Source organism: Protopterus annectens, chromosome 5.part1, assembly GCF_019279795.1.
Source record: "Protopterus annectens isolate FY-2018-M chromosome 5.part1, PAN1.0, whole genome shotgun sequence".
NCBI classification, from domain to species: domain Eukaryota; kingdom Metazoa; phylum Chordata; order Ceratodontiformes; family Protopteridae; genus Protopterus; species Protopterus annectens.
In genome coordinates, this window is record NC_056736.1 from 105,848,978 (window position 1) to 105,872,933 (window position 23,956).

A 23,956-nucleotide genomic window follows, 5' to 3' on the forward strand; every position below is an offset into this window, starting at 1 on the left:
ATAATTCCATGCCTGAAGCAAGAATTCCAATGGTGGGCTCAGGCCTGTCAATCAAACGAAGGATTGCCCTTCCACAGCACTCAACCAAGCCAAACCATCACAACGGACACCTCAGACCTCGGTTGGGGGGCCCACATGATGGACAAATGCATACAAGGTTTATGGACTCAAGAACAGCTGCACCTACACATAAACCTAAAGGAAATGCTGGCAGTAAAACTGGCAATTCAGACTTTCAAACCATTTCTTCGACAAGGCCAGTTGATAAGGACAGACAACACCACAGTTATGTGGTACATCAACAAGCAGGGAGGCACACATTCGTACCCTCTATGCCGGATGGCCCTGGACCTCTGGAATGTGGCCCTGAGTTACAACATTCAGTTACAAGCAATCTTTGTACCAGGAAAAGAAAACACTCTAGCAGACATATTAAGCAGGACTACCACGGATGCCCACGAATGGATGCTACATCCGGACATCTTCAAAACCATTGCAAGAAAATGGGGTCCCCCAGAAATAGACTTATTTGCATCCCCACACAATCACCAGTTAAAGAAATTCTGCACCAGGACGTACCACCCACTGGCATGGAAGGTGGACTCCCTATCCTTCAGTTGGAAAAATCTGACAGCGTATGCATTCCCACCACTTCCTTTGATGCACAAGGTGCTATTGAAGATCAAAGAGGACCGTCCAAGGATCATTCTGATAGCTCCAGATTGGCCAAGGCAACATTGGTACCCATTACTGAGGAGCATGTCTCGGGAACAGATATGGCCATTACCCCTAGTTCCCTTGCTGTTAACTCAGAACAACTACAACACCCTGCATCCAAACCTGAAAACTCTGCAGCTGACTGCCTGGAACATTGCATAAGACAAATTAACCCAAATTTATCCCAAAGGGTTAAGGACATTATCTTGGAAGCTCGCAGACCTTCGACAAGGAAAACCTATTCAGCAAAATGGAAAAGATATCTCATTTGGAGTACTGCTAAAGGGGAAGATGTGTTACTGGTAAACATAGCCAACATCCTGGAATACTTGGCAGAGCTATTCCACAAAGGTCTGTCCTACTCTTCCATTAAGATTCATGCATCAGCTATTTCAGCAGAATACGACCTGGATCCTCCAGTCTTCTCACATCCTCTGCTCAGGCAGTTTCTGAGAGGAATTAAAAATGTAAAACCTCCTAGGAAGCCACCATTACCTGCATGGGACTTGAACTTTGTGCTAGAAAAATTGACACTTCCTCCTTTCGAACCAGCAGCAACAGCAGAATTGCAATACTTATCATGGAAAACTGCTTTCCTGCTGGCAATCACTTCAGCAAGAAGGGTTTCGGAGCTACAGGCATTAATGGCAGTACAGCCCTTTCTGATCTTCCATCAAGATAGAATGTCCATGAGAACAAATCCTTCTTTTATGCCTAAGGTGGTCTCCAGAGTATCTTTAAATCAGGCTATCCACCTACCTACATTCTTCCCCAATCCACATAACAGGGGAGAAAGACTGTTGCATACCTTGGATGTACACAGACAATTACGCTACTACCTGGACAGGACCAATAGCAATAGAAAAACTGACCAGCTACTGGTAGCATATGCAACAGGAATGGAAGGGAAAGCAATTTCAAAACAGACAATATTAAGTGGATAGGAAATTGCATTAGATTTTGTTACTCCTACCATGGAAAGAAAACTCCAGAAAACATCAGGCCTCACTCTACAAGAGCTACAGCCACTACCACAGCTTTTCTACGAGGAGTGGCTACCAAAGACATTTTAGAGGCTGCTACTTGGAGCTCCGTGCATACATTTGCCAAGCATTATAATTTACCTTTATACTCTAGATCCCGAGCAGGTTTTGCCACTGCTGTTTTGCAGGGATCTTAACTACACCATAATTCTATCTTTCCTCCTCCCCAGTTTGGCTATGGTATTCTACCCATTTGTAAGGACTGCAGATGCATCCTTGAAGGACATAGTACAGTTTTGTACCTACCATAAATGTAGATGTCCGATAGGAATGCATCTGCAGTCAGGATTACCCACCCTCCTTCCCCTCTGTGGTACTCCTAGGGTATTTGCCCTCTTATAGCTAGCTGGGGGAATCTATTATGGTGTATTTGTTTGTATATATGTACATACATGCTTATTTTTTGTTTGCTCTCTAATATTTGGAATCATTGGCATTTATCCAAATTCAGCCTTCCTAGAGGGCACCTGGCATCTGGGGCAAGAAACACTGAGGAAAATGGCGTCGGCTGATGCCTTTATACCCGAGTAACTGCAGCAATGACATCGGGTGAAGTGCGACACCAGCCGAAGCCAGACCCAGACTTTGGAATCCGGCCGACCGAAGGGCTGCCTGACGACAGGACAACCCATTTGTAAGGACTGCAGATGCATTCCTATCGGACATCTACATTTATGGTAGGTACAAAACTGTACTTTTCTTCTGATCAGGAATATTCTTTCCCTCGTTATGAGGATTCTGATGCTGAAGAATCCATTCCTTCAGCTTCTCCTCCTGAGGATTTCTCTTTTGGGGAAACTTTGCATGAAATGAGGGAACATTTCCACTGGAGGGACAGGAGTATTCGGAATCCAAGAAAAGACTGAGGGATTTTCTTCTTCCCCAACATAGACCCCTGGCTATTCCTCCTGTTATGGATATTGTGGATGATGCCTTTTCAGAGGCTAACTTAACCCCTGACTCTCTTCCTCCTGCTCCTGTTAAGCCTGATAGATATTACAGGGTTCCCGATTCCCATCAGTTTTTATACAAGAACCCTACTGCTGACCATGAAACCATTTCTCAGGGTCCTAAGGGAGTTAAGGCCGCTTCTGCCAAAAATCCCATTCCTACTGAAAAGGATTCTCGATCCTTAGAAAGATGGGGCAAAAAGGTGTACACTTCTGCTACTTTGTCCCTTAGGGCTTTAAACTGTCAGTTTCATATGCTTAAATACCAACAGTTTCTCTTGTCTGTCTTAAAACAAAAGTTTACTTCCATTTCTGCTTGTGCAGATGATAAGGAATTACATGACTTATTGCATGCCACTGAACAGGTTGGGAAGCATGGTTTACACTGTGGATTTGATGCCTTGGAGGCTTCTTGTAGGGCTGCGGCCTCTGGCACAGTCATTAGAAGACATGCATGGCTAAAGGAACAAACTTTACCTGAACAAGTAAAGGCTAAATTATTGAATGCGCCTGTTCAGCATAATGTTTTGTTTGGATCTAAAGCTGAAGAGGTGATTAAAAAGATGGAGGATAAGGCGAAATCCATGCAAACAGTTAAAGATTTCTTACAAGTACAACCACCTAGATTTAGCAGGAATTGGCCTTCAAAAAATTGGTCCTTTCCCTCTTCAGACAGGCCTCAGAGGGGTAGATATAGACGCTCCAGAGGGAAGCCTCAAACACAAGCTGCTTATAGACCAAGACAGTGGACTGCTTCCACCCCTAGGGGAGGAGAGGACAGGTCACAATCTCAAAGGAAACAAGCTCAATGACTCCCTCTGTTGGGCTACAGGAACGTCTTGCCTGGAAGCCCCTCTCGGAGGAAAACTCTCTCTTTTTTTTTATCAAAATTGGACTCAAATAACCCAAGACAAATGGGTTTTGGATGTGATTTTAAGAGGTTACAAATTCCATTTTCATACCTTGCCAAGGCCAAGCGGATGGCCAGACCTTCCAAAACATCAATGGACGGAGGCCTTAAACCAGGTGGAAGCTCTTTTGGCAATGAATGCCATAGAACTGGTTCCTCTTTCAGAGATGGGAAGAGGTTTTTACTCAAGGCTCTTTCTAGTCCCAAGGAAGCAAAACTCATGGAGACCCTTTCTGGATCTGTCAGTCTTGAACACCTTTCTAGAGATTCCAAAATTCAAGATGCTTACTCTACAGCAGCTACTTCCAATGCTGTCCAAAGATGCATGGATGGTAACTTTGGATTTAAAGGAGGCATATTTACACATTCCCATCAGGCAGGATCGCAGAAAATACCTCAGGTTCAAGGCCGGATCGAGGCACTTTCAATTCTCTGCGCTGCCCTTTGGATTGTCTACTGCGCCCAGGGTCTTCACCAAATGCCTGGCTCCAGTAGTAGCTTAGTGCAGACTCAAGGGAATTCAAATTTACCCTTATCTGGATGATTGTCTAATTCAGGCAGACAGCAAGGATGTCTTACTCCAGCATCTAGAATTTGTACAGAACCGCCTCAAGTTCTTGGGATTCTCTGTAAACATAAAAAAGTCAAATTTGACACCATCACAACAGATAACTTTTTTGGGTGCACTTCTAAACAGTACAACCCAGATGGCATTTCTGACATCCGAAAAACAATTACAGCTGGCTTCAACTTTCAAAACCTTGGCAACTCTAACTCAACTATCTGCAAGGAAATTCCTGCAGGCTTTGGGTTACATGGCCTCCTGCATCCTTCTCGTACCATATGCAAGACTAGACATGAGGAAAATACAGTGGTACCTAAAAAGTGTATGGTCTCAGCATTGCCACAGTTTAGACAATACTGATCTCCATCCTTCCTTGCCTTCAAAAGGAATTTCTTTGGTGGTCCAGGGCTTGTGCACTAAACAAAGGGAAACCCTTTCGTCTGCCTCCTGCCACTCAGATTTTAACCACAGACGCCTCGGATTATGCTTGGGGAGCCCATTTTCAGGGCAATTGTCTGCAGGACCTTTGGATAAAGGATCAGAAGCACCTGCATATCAACTTAAAGGAAATGTTAGCCGTTCAGAAAGCTTTATTGGCCTTCAGGAATCTTTTACAGCCAGGACAACTACTAATACGGACAGACACCACAGTTATGTGGTACATAAACAAGCAAGGGGGGTCTCATTCCTACCCCCTATGCAGACTAGCCATGGATCTATGGAACACAGCTCTAGCTTACAATCTGGATCTTCAAGCTCAGTTTCTACCAGGGAAACAAAACCTCCTGGCAGACAGTCTGAGCAGAAACCTTTCAGATCCACATGAGTGGATGCTGGACACCAAAATATTCAGGATGATAACAGCAGTCTGGGGATGTCCTCACATAGACCTCTTTGCATCCCATCTCAATCATCAACTACAGAATTTTTACACCAGGACTTTCCACAGAGAAGCTTGGAAAGTGGATGCCCTGTCATTCATTTGGAGGAACCTCTCGGGATATGCCTTTCCGCCACTTCCTCTTCTTCCACGGGTTTTATTGAAGATAAAACAGGACAAGCCCAAGATGATAATCTTGCTGGCTCCAAATTGGCCTTGGCAGTTTTGGTATCCAACTCTAAAAAACCTATGTCTGGAGCCCCCTTGGGTTTTACCTCCGTCTCCGAACCTTCTGTCCCAGCATCAGGGTCAGGTACTTCACTCTCATGTCAGAACTCTCAGCCTAGCGGCCTGGTTAATCCAGGGCCTTTGATTTCTTCTTTACTGCCCAAGCAGGTTATGGATGTCATTTTAGAAGCCAGATGTCCTAGCACTAGAAAATCTTATGCAGGAAAATGGAAAAGATTTTGTTCCTGGATGCAGGCTCAGGATTCTGATCCTCTTCTTCCTAACATTACTTTAATTTTACTTTACTTGACAGATCTCTTACATAAGGGTCTCTCTTTTTCTTCCATTAAGATACATGCCTCTGCTATTTCTGCTCATTATAATACGGACCCTCACATCTTTTCCCCACCAGCTCATGAGACAGTTTCTCAGAGGAGCTAAGAACTTAAGACCTCCTAGATCTCCTCCCATTCCTGCTTGGGATCTCAACTATGTTTTGGAAAAACTAACCTTGCCTCCTTTTGAGCCTGCTGCCTCTTCTGACATCAAGTTTTTATCTTGAAAGACAGCTATCCTGTTAGCCCTGACCTCTGCCAGGAGAGTTTCAGAGTTGCAAGCTCTTATGGCTGTGGAACCTTATATTATTTTTCATCAAGACGGTATCTCTGAGGGCAAATCCTACCTTCATGCCTAAGGTGGTTTCCAAAGTGGCTTTAAATCAAACTATCCACTTGCCAACCTTTTTCCCCTCTCCTCAAAATAAAGGGGAAAGGATCTTACATTCCTTGGATGTACACAGACAACTACGTTTTTACCTGAACAGAACCAAGGACAACAGAAAATCAGAACAATTGTTTGTTTCTTATGCTTCAAGTTCCCAAGGTAAAGCCATTTCAAAACAGACCATTTCTAAATGGATTGCTCATGGAATCAGATTTTGTTATTCTCACCATGGAAAGCAAATCCCAGGGAGTATATGGACTCATTCCACCAGAGCTGCTGCCACTTCTGCGGCCTTCCTCAGGTGAGTTCCTACCAAGGGCATTTTGGAAGCTGCAACTTGGAGTTCAGTGCATACTTTTTCTAAGCACTACAATCTACCTCTCTACTCTAAGGCAGGCTTTGCCTCTGCAGTCTTGCAGGGCCTTTTAGCTGCCCCTTCCTCTTTATGACCACCTCCCTTTCTTTCAGCTTTGGGATTCTACCCTACAGTCATGACTGCAACAGTGAAACATGATGAACATAGTACAGTTGTGTACACCTACCATAAATGTAGATGTTCGAGTGTCTTCACTGTTGCAGTCTGGGTTTCCCTCCCTCCTGTCCTCTCTTATTTTTACTTTTGTGTATTTCCTTTTTTCACCATTCTTCTGAGGTGTATTTGCAAGGGTTATGGGACCTTTTTATTTTGGGACTCCTGACATCTGGGGCAAGAAAAACTGGAGAAGATGGCGTTGGCTGTCAGCTTTATACTCCTGGCGCTCTGACGTCAGGGAGCATGGTTGAACAGCCGACGCCGGACCCAGACTTTGGGATTCTGGCTGACTGAGGGCTGCCTGCTGGCAGGGGAGAACCCTACAGTCATGACTGCAACAGTGAAGACACTCGAATATCTACATTTATGGTAGGTGTACACAACTGTACTTTTCAGCTTCACTGATGAGGTCTGATCACAGAGCTCTCTCATTCAAAATAAAAGTCAGCTTGGAAACCCAGCAAAACCTGTTAGCAATTAGAAACTATTTTAAAGCAAACTACATCCTCTTAAGCGACAGTTTATCAAAATTCAGTGTCCTGCCCAACCCAAGGTTTAAAACAGCCTATGCAGAATTGACAGAACCATTGTACAGGCATGTAAATGGCTACTTGTACCTACCAGCGTTATACCCAAAAACATACCACACTAGTGGAATCTTAATCTTAACTGGGTGTATAACAAAAGGCAAAATGTTATGGCAGAAAAGGTCAATTCTCATAATAAAAAGAGCTCACCTAATGAAACTAAACAGGAAATAGAGGACTAATTAAATTCATCATGGCCATTTAAGAGGTTAAGATCGCTTCTCAGGTTAAAGACAGTCACAAGGCCTTCTACAGCTGTGTCCAAAATCTTAAAGGTAACACACAACAGTGCAGAACTGATCTTAAATGGTAACACCTTCACTGAGCAGAATGACCTAGCAAATTTGCTGGCCCACAAATTCACCTCAAAATCACCCCCCCACTCCCCCTGCCACTCCTCTTAGGTTGCCTCCTAAATAATCTGAAACACGACCTGTCTACTTCTCAAAGGTCACGTTTTAACTGCAGCTTCAAATCTGGCTGCACACTAAGCGAATGGAAGACTGCAACTGGTATTCCCTTCGCAAGGCTGGATCATCAGCCGACTCTGCAAACTACAGACCCTTTAGTCTGACTAGTCTAATATGCAAAGCCTTGCAACTAATTATCATGGAAATGATAAAGATACTGGCACCCCACAGATACCAGACGCGTTACTGGTTTTTTTTTTTTTTTTTTTTTTTTCTCAAAGGAAGGTCATGCATACTTAACGTGGTAGACTTCTTTGAGAAGGTAACCAGGGCAATGGATGAAGAGAAAAAGGTGCATACCGCCTGCCTAGATCTGGCTAAGACATTTGACACAATACCCCACTCTAGTTTTGTGAACAGACTTGCTGAAGTATACCTAAATTCCTACACAACTTGTTTGACTGCCAGCTGACTCACAGATTGGACCCAGGAAGTCAAGATTGGTGAGACCACCTACATGAAGAGGCAGGTCACGAGTGCAGTACCACAAGGCTCCATGCTGAGCTCACTTCTGTTTGGCATCTAGTTCTCAGAGGTCAAGGCTGATGTCAAAAACCTTTGTCTCACCATGTTTGTATATGGATGCAAATTGGGAACTATCATAAATTGCCCCAGTGACATTAGTCTCCTGCAAGTGTGTCTAACAGACAAATGACTGGTGCTAAAGCCATGGATTAAAACTCCATGCAGATAAGTGCAGTATAGTACCTTTTGGGAAAATGTCTACTCAGGCAAATTAACTGCATTCATAAAACATCCCTAAGATTTGACCTGGTAGTTCGAGATCTGGGAGCTTCCCACTACGTCACTACACTCACACATGCACCATTTTCCATTATGTTGACTGCAGATCTATCCGTCTGCATTGTGTCCAGCAGTTGACTTGCCTCCCTGCTGTGTCCCAAAGTTTATTCTTCTCCTTCATTCTGTACTGTTTCTTCCATCCCTTTTCACTGTTGTATACTTGTTGCTTCCTTACCTCACATTGCCTTCAGTTCTCTCCTCCTCCTGCAGTTTTCTATTTTAATCCCATTTCTGCTCTCTCTCTCTCTAACTGGTACTTCTTTTTTTCCCGTCCCAATTCCGAAGTGTCATTCTTCAGTTATGGTTCTACCTGTCTCCTTCTGTCCTGGTTTTGCCTGCACTCTTCTTGTTTTCCACCTTGCCTTCTCCTGCTCATTTTGCTCCTGTCCCTCACTTCACCTTGCTTATCTCTCTGAAGGCTTGGCTCCAGGTCCTCCACAATTCTGTTCTGTCATTTCTACTTCTTTACACACATCCCATTTTCTGTACCATCCTCTTGAGATTCTTCCAGATGATTAAGCTTTAAAACATCATCTCGAAAGAAATAGCTTAATATAAAACTCTGCCACAGATAAGTTTGTGCATTTAAAACAAAAATGGTCAGTGCCATGAGTCCTGGAGACAACAGGAAGCAAGATTTAACAAGGAAGAGATAGGAGGTTGATTAAAGCTTAATTTGAATAAAGGTAGATGGATAAGCTTGCGCAGAATTTAGAATCGTACATGAAACACAGTGAGAGAGCTGGGGAGGAAATGAGAAACCAGTCTGCCTTCATAAAGAATCTCAGTAAAACTAACTTTTAAGTTCTTTCATTTTAAGGACAAGCCACACTGTAGTCTTACCCCTTTCTTGGGTAGCGAAGTAGCAGGCTAGCAGTTTACGTTCATTCTGCACTAAAAAGTTAATTTAGTAAAACTTAAGTTTGCTTCTTTGCTTTAACCTCTCCGTTCACAATGTGTGATATCTAAACTGAATTTCCAAAGTAAAGCAAATGTAAAGTCAGAATGTATTCACCAATAAGCTGAAGAAGAGTTCATTACAGTGCTGATTTCTTTAATGGCCTGAACCTTGACATTATGAAAATAATTTTATGTAGTTCTGAACTGGAAAACAAGTGCATGGCTGTGATCATTTTTTTTTCTTCGAAGGATTTGTGTTTACTTTATTAAAAGAGCAGAGAAGGCCCTGTTCCAAATAATTCTTGATAGAAGTGTAGCCTTTTGGAAGGAGGTGTTTTTGAAACATTTAATGCAAGGAAGTGTTTTTGAAAACATTTTAATGCTCTTCCATCATTTTTCATTGTTCAGAAAAGTTTAGATGCAGCAGAAATGATAACTGTCTCTGAAACCAATTTTTTATCAATAGATATGCAAGTGAATTCAGTGTATAAAATCCAGATTTCATTTTGTCTTTTTTTTCTCATTCAGAGGCCGTGATGACAGAAAGAAGGATGAACGTCCTCGGAAAAGAGAATATGACAGAAATATATCCAGAAGGGAATCCTACAGAGATAGGTATAACAGGAGGAGAGGTCGTAGTCGAAGTTACAGCAGAAGTCGAAGTCGAAGCTGGAGTAAGGAGAGACTCCGAGAAAGAGACAGAAGTAGGAGCCGAAGTAGAAGCAGGAGTAGAGGTATTTGTGTTCGTGTTCATGTCCTCTTGGTTACCTTTTTCATTTGGTTCATTGTGTAATGCTTTCTGCTGCATTGGCTATGCTTTTTGTGATCTTTTTGGCTGTACCCAGTACGAAAATGTTATGAGCGGTTATTAGATGGGTTTTAATGGACCGCCACAGCGAACAATATTATGCTTCAAAATTAAAAAATAGATTTTTTTTTTGTTGTTGAAACAGCACAAGGTTGCATCACTCTCTTGGGTTGAAATCCTTAACCACTGGTTTCAGTTTCTGCTTTTTTTGCCTCATTAATTGTGGTGCATTTTTCTACAGCTCTTAGTCTTATCCAGATGTGCTTTGTGTAACCATTGTCAGACTAGCTAGGTCGTGTAGAGAGAGAAACATTTTTGCAGGAGCCTGGGCACATGTATTTGTTAGCCGGGTAAGTTGTTGGATTGTAGTTTAGCTTCAGCCATGACCTGGACTAATTGGCACACACAAACAGGAGTAAAAGGGCACCCATAGATACAGCCTGAAATTTATAGAGAATTCCATCATAAAGAATCTAGATTTTTTGGGCCACATCGACATAAGTTTGCCAAGGGTACTTTGAATTGTTGCAGTATGCTACTCAGGCTACATTAGCTCTTTTCGGGCTTTCTTTTGGCATTCTCTTAAAAGAGGAGAAAAACTTCTTTCTCCTGTTGGCTGTGAAGATGTCCTTGAATATCCAAATGTGATTATGCTGTACATTCATCTTAAATATCAGCTTTGTGGACAAGCTGTCCCTTTCTACTGACAGTGTTTAAGAGGGTGCCTCCTGATGCACTTCATTTAATGGAAAACTCCACCTTTTGCAATGTAACTCAACTCTTGGGTACCTTTTCTCCCTTACAGGGTGGTTCCAGTGTTGTGCAGTTATCAGAAAACCTACTTGTTCTTTATAAAACTTTCATTTCCTAGCTTTGGAATCAAAGGAGGGGGAAGACCACTCACTTTTTTAAGCTTAACTTCTCATGTAATTTGCAGAGGATTTTCTCTGCGTCTGCATGACATGTCAGAGAGAGAGAAATCTGTGGTTTACTCTGGGGTACTGCTGACAATTTTATATGGGTAATTAGTCTTGCTGATGTCAAGACAGAGATGTGTGAAACTGTTTTCCACTATCTTTAATGCAGAGAGGAAGATAATTTGCACTGATTTCACAGCTGCTTCCAGTGTAGCTGTAACATTCTTAGCAAAATATAGCAATTAGATCAGTCAGTGGTTCAAAGGCAGTTGTCACCTGTTTTGACAAATTTGCATAAGCAGCATCACAAGATTGAAATGCTAAGCTTTAAACTCGTTTGTTTATACTGCTTTACATTTTAAGATGACTTAAATGTAGTATTAAAGATGCCTTTTCTGAATTTTCTGTTGTGTCTTTCGGCTTTTCCCGGTTAGTGGTCGCCGCAGCGGAACTCCGGTCCGCTAATGATTGGTAGTTGATTTTTACGTGCCGAGTTACCAGCCCGGACGCAAATTTATCTTGTAATTTACAATTTTCATGCTCTCTTACCACAATAGGACAAAACTATCCAAATCAGGACTTCTCTGCAGGAAGTGAGACGGATAACCGTATCAAGTAGATGCACCGGTTGATGTCCTCCTCTTCACATGTTGCAGTATTCTGGACTCTTGGGTTTCCTTCTCTTGCTACCTGAACGTCTAGCCAGTATACAAAAGCTTCTTGTCGCTGCTAGGTGTGTGGGATGTCTGACGTGGCTAGGGGAATGTGGGGTATAAAAGTGATGTCTGCACACACCAGACCTCAGAACTTCCCTGCTGCCAGTCAAACGTCAAATGTTCCTGCCGTACTGGCCTTTGGATCGAAAAGTCTAATAAGTATCCTGTTGGGGACGTTTCATTTTTTGGGTCACTGCATGCTTGTGTGGGTTCATGTCTTCCAGGAAGGGAAAGTGCAGTCATCAGATCCCTCATAAAGACGCCCATGAGCTTTGCCTTTTTTGTCTAGTGCCTGCGCATGACCAAATGTCTTGCCCCATCTGCCAGGCCTTTGCCCTGAAAACCTTGCATAGTAGACTGCACGCTTTAATGTGGAGAATCAGCGCTTTAAGTGCTTAGCTTTGGGTATGGATGGGGCTGTCCAGTCAGCTTGGTGAGCCGCCCAAGAAGGCGGCCCAAATTGCTAGGCCTGAATCTGTAGCTACACCTCTTCCACCTGACATCCCTCCTGTGGCCGTCATCATGGAGGAATAATTGGTCACTGCTGATATGGGTACAGCGGGTACCTATGTGAAAGCCATAGAACCCAGAGTGGAAGGCATGTCCTCAGAGGTCTTGCAGACATCTGCTTCCACCGGCAAGGGAGAACCTCAGCTTGCACTGGCCGCCCAGATGGATCCCTCCACTACCTCTCTGGTAACTGATCCCAGGCAGGGCAGAGACCCTGACTCTGATGCCTGCTAGACCTTCTCTTAAAAAGGTGGAGAAAAGGAAGCATGTTTCTCCCCCAGCTGAAACCCAGCCAGATTGGCAGGGTTTTTCACAGAATCTTTTCAATGCCTTTATGGTTCTAAGGCCTGCTAATCCCTTAACATCTCCAGTGGCTCCTCCTGTGATAAGCCTTAGGCCTCAGGTCTTGGACACCTCCCAAGTTGAAGCTGAAGAATATTCTAATTCTTCCTCAGAAGATTCCCTTTCTTATGTCTCCCAGTTACCCCCCCCCCCCCCCCTTGGCTATGCCTCCCCAGAGGAAGAATCTGCAGAGGCAGATTCCCCAGCCGAGGATCTCATCTTTGGGGAAAGCATTACAAAGATGTAGCATTTCAAATGGGATTCCTCTGAGATGACAGAAGTTCAGAAAATATATTATCAACTTCTTCAGATAGAATCCCTTGCCCCTTCAGCCAAACCACCAGCACTGCCAGCATTTCTGGATACCTTTAGTGCAGTATCTCCCAATCCTGACTCTGAGCCCCCTGCACCCTTGAAGGCCTGATGGATTCTACAAAGTCTCTGAGGGAGCCAAATTCCTGATTAAGTGCCCTACAGCTGACCCTGGCACTGTCTCAGTGTCAGCGGCTAAGGCATCCAGACTCCTTCCATCTCCTTCCCTCCTCCCTACCGACAGACAGCAAGGCCATGGAACACCTTGAGAAGAGGGTGTACACTTTCTCGACTTTGGCATTCAGGGTGATAATTATCAAACACACATGTCCAAATATGCCCTAGCCCATTTGGAAGAAGCCACTAAACGAATTGAGTGACATCCCAGATTCACTTGCCCAAAGCTCAGTTGTCCAGCCTCATTTCCCTATCCTCTCAGGTCACTAGACACTCCATTAGGTGCAGCTGCGATGCTGCAAAAGCTTCAACAAGGTCAGCTGCATCTGCCTCAGTCCTGAGAAGATACTCTTGGCGAAGGTTGCAGCCCCTGCCTGATGACATCAGGGCAAAACTCTTGGATGCACCTCTTGATAACTCTACTCTTTTTGGGACAAAAGTGACCGAGTTATCCAAGACTCTGCAACAATAGGTGAAGGAGTTACAAGACCTTAAGCACTTATTTGTTAATTCTATCCCCAAATTTCACAGGAATTACCCTACAAAAACTCAGTTTATCAGAAAGTATTCTGCCCCCACCCCTCCTTCCAGGGCCAGCAAAACTGCTAGGAAGCAAGCTACTCCTTCCAAGCCTGTCCAGACTGTAGCACACAAGCCTCAATTTCAAGACAGAGCAGGTAGTCTGTGACTACCTGCCACTCTTGGGGAAAAAAACCCCAACTCCATTGCCCTGTCCTAAAGGCTCTCTCACTTGCCTCCCTGTGTGAAAAAAACACCACCACAGACAAGTGGGTCTTAACCGTAATAGAGGAGGGTTGTTTCATGACCTGGACTACTACTACATTTTGGAGGGGCATTCTGCAGCCTCCCAAAGAACAGCTTCCTTTCTTTCAACCAATTCTAGGCAACCTCATTGCCCAGGGTGCTATTCAACTATTCCCCTAACAGAAAGGGGAAAGGATTCTCTTCCAGACTCTTCCGAGCCCAAGGAAAGATGGCCCCTGGAGACCAATCCTAGATCTCTCCCACCTCAATCTCTTTCTGCAAATGTGCACCTTTTGAATGTCCACTCTGCAAACCCTTTTCCCTTTGATCTTACCTCAGGGGTTCATGGCCACCTTGGACATCAAGGATGCCTCCGTACACATCCCCATAAGGCACAATTTCAGGAGATATCTTTGATTCTCTGTGGCCTCCTCACATATTCAATTCTCTGCCTTGCCCTTCAGGCTTTCTGTGGCTCTGAGGGTCCTCAGTAAGTGCTTGGTACCAATGGTGGCCTTCTGCAAGACCCAAGGGATTCAAATTTTGCCTTACTTAGATGACTTGCTTGTTCAGGCGGACTGCAAAGAATCCCTCCTACTCCATCTACAGACGTCTGTCTCTCCTGCAGGCACTGGGATTCAAGATAAATTATGCCAAATCCAGCCAGACCTCTTCTCAGGACCTTGTTTTCCTGCAGTGCAGGATAAGTATGGATGTCATGAGGGCCTTCCTACCACCTTAGAAGGTGGAAAACTTAAAACAGTACCTGCTCACTGTTTTTCAGGCCGCAAACTTGACTGCCAGGCAGTACCTCAGGCTCTTGGGTCACATGACATCGACCATTCCATGTTACCATTGGAGAGGCTCTACTTGAGGAAACTACAGTTGTACCTAAGGTCCATATGCACTTAGCGCACTTATCCTCTGGAGTACAAAATCCCCTTCTTGCCTTGCCTCAAGAAAGAGATTCAGTGGTGGTTCAATCATGTGAATTGCAACCGAGGTCTACCCTTACAGCCCCCCCCACCCCGCCATTGCAGGAAATGTACTCGGATGCCTCTGATTTGGGGTGGGGAACAACCATGGGCTCCCTAAGAGTCCAGGGTACATGACCAGACTCCATCAAATAGGACATCAGAGAGATGAGAGCAGTTTTTTTGGCACTAAAGACCATCCATTTCACATTGAAACAAGGCCGACTGAAATTGTTCACAAACAACACTACAATTCTGTGGTAGGTCAACAAGCAGGGGAGAGTAAAATCCTACTTGCTATGCAGAATAGCTCTCCAAATGTGGGAGCTTGCCACAAAACAGGGAATCACACTTCGTGCAGTGTCTATCCCTTCAGAACAGTATACTCAGGCAAACACCTTAAGCAGGTCCATGTCACAGTCCCACAAATGAATGCTCCACAGGGATGTTTTCTTGGACATAGTCTACAAATGGGGTCCGATCTGCTTGCTTCCCCTATGAACGGACAGATTCCATTCTTTTGTACCAGGCTTCCCAGCCCTTTGGCGAGGGCAATGGACGCCTTTTCGGTCTCTTCGAAGGGGATGTTTCTTTATGCATTCCCCCTTCCCACTACTTCAGAAAGTCCTCCTGAAAATTCAGAAGTACAAACGAAAAATCTTGCTGGTAATCCCCTTTAGGCCAAGACAACACTAGTTCCCCCTCCTCCTGCATTTAGCCATGGGCAGTCACCACAAGTTACCCCACAGAGTGGGCCTTCTCACACAGGATAAGGGATCTCTAATCTATCCCCACTTGCAATCTCTGAACCTCACCCTGTGGGTGATAGAAGTCTGATCCCTTACAGACACCTCTACAATGAGGATGTGCTCACTGTCCTACAGTAGGCCAGGAAACCTAATACTAGGAGATCCTGTATACCTTTATAGAAAAGATTCTCCATATGGTGTCTACAAAAGCAGTTGGACCCTTTACAGGGTGATGTCCCTTTGGTACTGTCTTATCTGTGTTAACATTTGCAGACAAGGTTGGCGTACTCCTTCAAAAACTCACTTGGCTGCCATTTCAGCTTGTCTTCCTCTGGACCCCTCCTCTGACATCCAGATTGCTTGCAAAGTTATCCCTAAAGGGAGTGCTGCATCTCAGGCCCCCCGGAAACCTATTCCTCCCCCTTGGGACGTGAATTATGTTTTGGAGAAGCTCACGGTAGCCCCTTTTGAACCAGCTTCTAAGGCTTCTCTGAAAGACTGCACATGGAAAACAGTACTCCTAGTGGCCTTGACATCGGCTTGAAGGGTCTCTGAATTACAGGCTCTCATGGCCATTCCACCTTTCCTCATCTTCCACAAAGACAGGGTTAACCCTTAGGACCAACCCTTCCTTCATGCCCAAGGTGGTCAACGAGCTTTCCTTAAACCAAGCTATTCACCTCCCTACCTTGGTTGCCCATCTTCAGAGTGACAGTGGGAGAGTCTAACATTCCCTTGATGTGCATAGACAGCTTAGGTTCTACTTAGACAAGACTAAGTCTATCAGAAAATCTGACCAATTGTTTGTCTACTTCCACCCCAGGGCCCTGGGGAAAGCTGTGACAAAACAGACCACTTCAGCCTGGATTACCAGAGCAATTTGTTTCTGCTATGCACACCATGGGAAATCCTTGGCATCCAAAGTTAAAGCACACCACTAAGGCTATGGCTTCTTCAGGAGCTTTCTTTAAGGGATTAGACACTGCCACCATTTTAGAGGCAGTTACACATTTACCAAGCATTGCAAATTGGACTAAATTTCCAAATCCAGGGCTGGGTTTGCCAGGGCAATCTTCCATGGATTACTGGAGAATAGTTCCAAGCCACCACCTTCCACGTCCCAGTGAGTTTGGCACTCTCCTAAGAGTCTAGAATACTGCAACATGTGAATAACAGGACATAGAATAGTGTAAAATCTTACCATAACCGTAGATGTACTTCTCTTCCATGTTGCAATATTCCTTCCCTCCCTCCTTTCCCGCCTTTTCCCATAACAGTCCCTTCTTGGATGGCACTGGACTAGCACATTTTCCTGGGACTGTGGTCCAACTGGGGCACTAAGTTCTGAGGTCTGGTGCATCCAGACGTCAGTTTTATGGCCCATATTCCCCTAGCCACATCAGACATCCCACACACCTAGCGGTGACAAGAAGCTTTTGTATACTGGCTGGACGTTCGGGTTGCAAGAGAAGGAAACCCAAATTGAAGAGAGGGACATCTATGGTTATGGTAGGATTTTACACAACTATTCTTTCTTTTATGCTTTCTTGTGACTCGTTCCAGAGGAGGGTGTATAACAGGTACACCGATCCTTGGGAAGAGGCTCCTTTCACTGACTTTGAGTCAGTCTCACATAAGTGGAGTGCGTGAGCATTTTCTAATCAACAAAGGAAACTTTTAACAGTTGATGGAAACCATGATCCATCCATCCACCAGTCCACAAACCCTTTCCCATTTTTGCACAATAGTGACATTCATCTAGAGCCAAGGTTTACACTGCCAGGTGGCTAGCCCTGCCACGGTAGTTCTTGCAGACCACACACTTGCACATGCACTCAAGCCTATGGCCAGTTTAGTGTCCAGTCCACCTACTGCAATCATGGTATACAGCTGAATTTATTAGCTTACATGCGTTATTGTGCTCCTTCATTTAAAACAATAGGAAATGGGAAAACTGAAGTACTTTTATCTGTATAAATAAATGAATGAGTGAACATATTTCTACTGCTAGCACTGAGGATCAGAATTTCTTTCAAACTGCTTATTTTCCATTAGCAGCAGTCACTTAGATATGAAACTGCAAAGATCCTTCAGAGCAATGACCATTTCTACACTGGAAGGAAAAGTGTGTGTGTTGCAGGAGGAGGGGCCGGGGACGGTCAATTTATCTTGGACCACAAAAGGATACTTTGAACAAAGGCCTGCAATTTAGCTTCTTTTTTGGTTGTAGCTAAATAACACCTTAGTATACAAGCTGTGAGGGACACACAAGTGAGGGACATTCAAGAAATAAAAGAAGCAGTCTTGTTACAGAAGGTGTACAAGATGGCAGTAACTGACACTAATCTCGTATGTCAGTGGCATGGGAATACACCACTACTTAAGTCTAGCATGAGTAATATAAAGCAGACTTGAAAATGGATTACGTGACAGAGAGAGGCTTGAAGAAAAACAATATCACATTGATACATCGAGCCTTATTGGCAACCATTTTTCAGAAAATAGATTAAAATTCTGTAAGAAGCAGTCATTTTTGAGGTGTTAAAATAGCTCAGAAAACAGAGTGGAAAAGTATATTTTTTGGTTCTGGGGTGGAGTTTTATTTTAAAGTTATTTTGTCACATTCAGCACTACTATTCAATTTTGAGTGTCAGTAGTACTGAGTGCAACATTTGATAAGTCGTTTTTCTTTAAAAAAAATATTTTTCAGTGAGAAAACATGGTTTAAACACTGTGAGTAACTGTTTACTCTTGGGCAACATAGTGGTTTTGTGCAGCTTAAATGGTCTTCGGCATGTGCAGTGGATGTATGATGTTCATGATACAGTGTCAAGATCTCTCTGATTTCTACTCTGAACAGAAAACCGAAGTGAGGACTGGAAAATAATTTGGCCTTTACCTGCCTTGTCTTGTTTGGTACTGTTGAGCATTGTGATCTGTAATAAGCATTAGTTTAATCGTGCCTCACAGAGTATCTGTTCTTCAGAATGTAGCTAGAGCCTCTCTCCTACAGTACATCTGAGTTAAGAAATGGATGCAGTGGATCTAAGAAAAGGCTACAAGATTTGAAAATCTTGTTTTAAAAGGGCAATTCTGTTTTATGCAGCAGATTGGTTGCCTAAGATTATATATCATTCTTTTTTTGATAGGGCAGTTTGGCCAAGACAGAGTACTAAATGAAGGATTTAAGAGAAAGCTTAAGGCACAGTGGTCATTTTTTTTTCATGTGCTTTGAAATGCTACATCGTTGGTGCGCATACTGTTTGTATTATACTTCACAATATGTGTGAAGTTTGAGTGGCTTGCACATAGTTTTTTGACTATAAAGTATTTCTTCAAATGTTTGGTGATGTATGGATTGTAAAGTAAAATAGATGCATGTGTAATTTAGGGATGCATCATCTTTTTCTATATTTCAAGGTGTGCTAACACTTTTTTTTTTTTTTTAAACAATTTGAGTTAGTTCCTCAAAGGCCAGTAGCCTCTTTTCATGGGAGATCCATTGGGGAATGTCCTCTGGTCTTTCAAAGCACCAGGTGGGAGGACTTGTAGTTTTTTTTTTTTTCTTGGGACAACATGGCACATCATGCTCTGGGCCTGTTCTGCTTTATTTACCCTAAGGACCATACAGCAGTGGGCAGAATCTCTCGAAGTATTTAACGCTGAAAACTGCACATACCAGGTCCATGTCTGCCATATAATATGACTCTTACTTTGACTTTCCATAGAAGAAAATAAGCCTTTAGAGAACCACCAAAGGAATAAAAACAAAAACAAAAAAATTCCAGGAGGCTGACAGCACTGCTTGGGAGTCGAACAGATCTCCTGTGCTTGAAGACCAGATATTGGTGAGGTGAGAACCCTAGCATGATCCCACAAGGGGCTGCCATACCGTTTGCTACTAACATGATCTTGGAACCCAAAACTTCTGTGCTGTTGATTTATCATGGGGCTTTCTTGCAGACCTCAGGATCCAAGGACTGTCAGCGTCCACCCAGGGGTGGACAGCATCCCCATGCTGTTTTTACAGATGGAGATGAAAGGAAACTGTGTTGAGGCCTCCAAGGTAGGCTGCACTGACAAAGCCCAAGATCTTAAGTCTAAACAATCATTAGTCAGATTGTCTCAGTGGGCTGTGTGTGTCTGCTTTCATCCCCCATCCAGGCTCCCTCACAATATTGCTTTTGGTTGGTTCAAGACTTCAAGTATTTTTTTTTTAAATCCAGACAGCCAGCTTCTAAATAATGTGTAGTGTCAGAGTTGTAGTCTACTAAAAGGAAATCATCTCTCCAGAGGGACTCTGTCTCTTACTCATAATTGGGTGGGGGGGGGGGGGGTGATTTGGTTTATGTTAAGTAAATGTCTAAAACATCTTAAATGTAGTCTGGCAGTGAGGGCACAGTCTCTTAAGCTTTGGCTGAGGATGACTTACTTTAGGAAACCCTTCACAGGGTGAAGGAGACTTCAGATGAGAAGCAGAGTTCTTTCAGGCATAGGTCAGATATAGTAATTTTCTGGACACACCAGACCCAGAACCTTTGGCCATTCCTCCTATTCTGGAAGCCATGGGTGACGCATTCTACAGTGCCTGTTTTCAGCCAACTCTCCCCTCTGTGGAAACCAGACCCCTTCAGTAAGGTTTGTACCTTCCATAAGCATGTGTACAAGAACCCAGTTGCTGGTTTAGCAGTGGTGTCCATGGATTCCTTCAAGAGATTAAATGTGGCTTCATTCATGAATCCCTTTTCCAGTAATATGATAGAGGAGAGTATAACACACTTTTTGTTGGGGGGAGGGGCTACACCTCAGCTACCCTGTCTGTTACTGCTCTTAATTGCCCGTTTGTTAAACTTCCAGAAATCTGTCGTTAGTTGCGACTGACTGTAGAGAAGTTAGAAGACAGTGAACAAGTTGTCTGGCACTCCAGCAAAGGTGGTTGCTGCAGAGTTGATGCATCTTGAAACAAATCTGCTTTGGGGTCAGTGGTTAGATCTGCCTGTCTGAGGACACATTCCTCACTCAGAATGTATGAAAACAGAGCTTTCTGATGTCCCACTAGATGTACAGTTTCTCTTTGGACCTCCAGCTGAGAATTTTGTTAAGAAAATGACGACAAAGATCTTTTCATTCCTTATATCCAAGGCATGTCAGAAACTACTCTAGTAAAGGCAAGCCTTTCTGCTGCGAACAAGAGAAGACAAAAACCTCAAAATGTTAAAAAGGGATGAAGTGGCAAGCTTGACCATAGGGGAATGCCTGGAGAACCTCAAGACCATGGTATTTGAATTTCTGTCTTTGCAGAGCCATCTGCCTTTATTTCTTCCCTATGACTACATGGTAACCATAGTTCTAAAGAATGCCTGCCTACAAATCCTTGTGGTAAAGGTGGACAGGCAGATGTTTTTCGTGTTTCACTGTTGCAGTAGTTACATTTGGGTTATCTGCTTGCAGTAGCCCTCAGTTGGCCTGATTTAACAAAGTCTTGGGTCCTGCATCTGTTGCTGTCCCTTCTTCCATGACGTCAGGTCGTCAGGGGTTTAAAACATGCAGCTGATGCCATTGTATCAGTCTTTCTTGCCGTGCGGTGCCCAAAGCAGAAGCAGTTCGCAAGTGCCAGTCGTCCGACTTCTGAAATTTTCATTTCAGAACCGAAGTCTTCAACAAAAGCTAAGTACCCCATTGGTGAAACTTTCTTGCTCCTTACCAATGTCAGTAAAAGTTAATGATTGCATTACTTTTGGAAAGCAAATACCTCATAAAGATTTTAATTCGTACTGTATTCCTTGCCTAGGCCCTGACCACGACGTACCTTGCTGTCGATTTTGTGCTTTATTTAATCAGCGCACTGTCCGTCATCGATATATTTTTGCCTCTAATTATTTCGGTTCTCGGTTTACTTGTCCAGAAATGTCGTCTGTTAGCCATCTGACTGCCGGGATTTCGAAAAAACACAAAGATAAAGACAGAGGCCGCCGAGGTCCAAAACTTTCGACACTTCTCCTAAGCCAGTCGCCAGTGCGCCAGTACTCAGTGAGGTGCTTTCGCAGCCCCTGATGCCCGCTACTTCTGATTCGCAGGCCTTTACTGAGACCCATTCAGAGTCCAGTATGCCGCGAGATGCTTTAACTATGGAACCCGTGGATGTCTCTACCTTGGATGGGTCCGGAGCTGCTGTGCAGGCACCGGTTTCTGAGGGTGTATTCAGGCATACGGTCCTGCATATTAAACCATCACCTCCTTCTTCATTTAGGCCTAAATCTCGAACCATACCTAAAAAAACAACGCTCAGGCTGCATGCTCAGGCCTCTATGCCTAAAAAACAAATGATAAGAATGGCTGAAGACCTTATAACTCTAATCAGGGGAAGCCAACCTCCCCCTTCTAAGAGACCTAGGACTGAAATTGTTTATGAATCTTCTGACCAGAATTCTGATTTTTCTGATGATCTGGATTTGCCCTTATCTACTTATGAGGATTCTGATGCAGAGGACTATTCCCTCTGCTTCCCCTCCAGAGGATTTTTCTTTTCTGGAAATCTTACATACTCTAAGGGAGCATTTCCACTGGGAAAGCCAGGGTTTGTTTGATTCAAAACAGAGGCGTAGGGATTTATTATTCCTGGCTCAGCATAGGCCTTTAGCTATTCCTCCTGTACTAGACACTGTTGATGATGCTTTTTCGGAATCTAGTTTGGCCCATGATTCTTTGCCTCCTGCTCCCAGAAAACCTGACAGATATTAGTGTTCCTGATTCACACAAGTTCCTTTTTAAGAATCCTATTGCGGGTCCAGAGACTATTTCACAGGGACCCAAGAGCATTAAGGCTTCTACTGCTAAAAACCCTACCCCTTCTGATAGAGACTCCAAGGTGCTGGATAGATGGGTTAAGAAGGTGTACACTTTTGCAACTTTGGCCATTAGGACTTTAAACTGCCAGTTTCATATGTTAAAGTATCAGCAACATGTTATTGGATTACTTAAACAGAAAATGATGTTGATTCCCGATTGTGCGGAAAATAAGGAATTTCAGGATATAATGCATTCTGCTGAACAGGTTGGAAAACATACTTTGCAATGTGGATTTGATTCATTAGAGGCCTCTTGCAGGGCTGCTGTTACTGGGCCTGTGCTCAGAAGGCATGCTTGGTTTAAGGAGCAATCTTTGCCTGATCATATTAACATTAAATTGTTGGATGCTCCCTTAAATCAGGACCTCCTGTTCGGCAACAAGGCTGAGGAAATTCTTAAAAGGATGAAAGATAAAGCTAAATATATGCAAACTGTTAAAGATTTCTTACAAGTTCAGCCTCCTAGATTTAGTAGGCAGTGACCCTTTAAAAATTGGTCCTTTCTAGCCCCTTCCAGGTCTTCTCAAGCCAAACCCAGACAGCAGAAACCCCAGGTTTCAGTCCCAGGGGACTCACAAGACTACGCAGTGAGGGGTTTCCACACCCAAATCGGGGAGTGGTAAGACTCCCCCCTTTGGAAAACTGTCTCAATGACTTGCTTTTAAAACTTTCAAGCACTTCACAACTGAATGCTCCTTTAGGCGGAAAGATTGGTCTGCAGGCCAAAAACTGGGAACTCATTACCCAGGACAAATGGGTTTTAAATATAGTGTCCCAAGGATACAGATTTCACTTTCACACCTTACCAACACCAAGTGGGTGGCCAGATCTACCCCCAAATCAGTGAGCAGAGGCTCAAAATCAAGTACTGTCTCTCTTAACTCCTTATAGCCGAGTGATGTCTACAGGCGTTTCTGCAGTTACCTCTTACTGCTCCTCTAGACGTCAAATGTTGCCTGTTCATATTTGCATTAATAATTCCAAAACTGTGCTACACACAGGGTATCAGTATATTTTATCTTGAAGCATATATGATGGCAAACACAATTGTATTGATATCGGACCTTTGTCAATAAGTATTTGTTAGAACTGTAAGGTGATAACATCATTTTTTAAAGACTGAAGCCACACCCACTGGGAGTTAAAGGTACACACTCAAAAGCGCTAGGAGGCCTAGTGCTAGAAAATCTTATGCTGCAAAATGGAAAAGATTTTGTACCTGGAACCAATCTCAAGGAATGAGTGCAGCAGTGCCCAATTTACCTCAGATTCTACAATATTTGACTGAGATGCTTCATAAGGGCTTGTCCTTTTCCTCCATCAAAATTCATGGCTCAGCCATTTCAGCTCATTATAGCACAGAGTCTCCCCTCTTCTCTCACCCACTGCTCAAGCAGTTCCTCTGAGGAGCCAAAGATTTAAGGCCACCCAGGAGAGCTCCAACTCCAGCCTGGGACCTTAATTTTGTCTTGGAGAAACTCACTCTTCCTCCTTTAGAGCCAGCTGCTATTGCAGATTTAAAATTCCTT

At 43.7% G+C, this 23,956-nt stretch overlaps 1 protein-coding gene across 4 annotated transcripts in view; it reads left to right on the forward strand.

Annotated features, from left to right (window-relative positions):
- The window catches only part of RBM26 (RNA binding motif protein 26), a 1,920,204-nt gene that overhangs the window by 503,221 nt on the left and 1,393,027 nt on the right, over positions 1 to 23,956 (forward strand). For all 4 annotated transcript variants that reach the window (XM_044072914.1, XM_044072916.1, XM_044072915.1 and 1 more), the window contains exon 5: positions 9,838 to 10,043. In XM_044072914.1, coding sequence (XP_043928849.1) covers positions 9,838 to 10,043 — 206 coding nt within the window. The remainder of the gene's footprint in view (positions 1 to 9,837; positions 10,044 to 23,956) is intronic.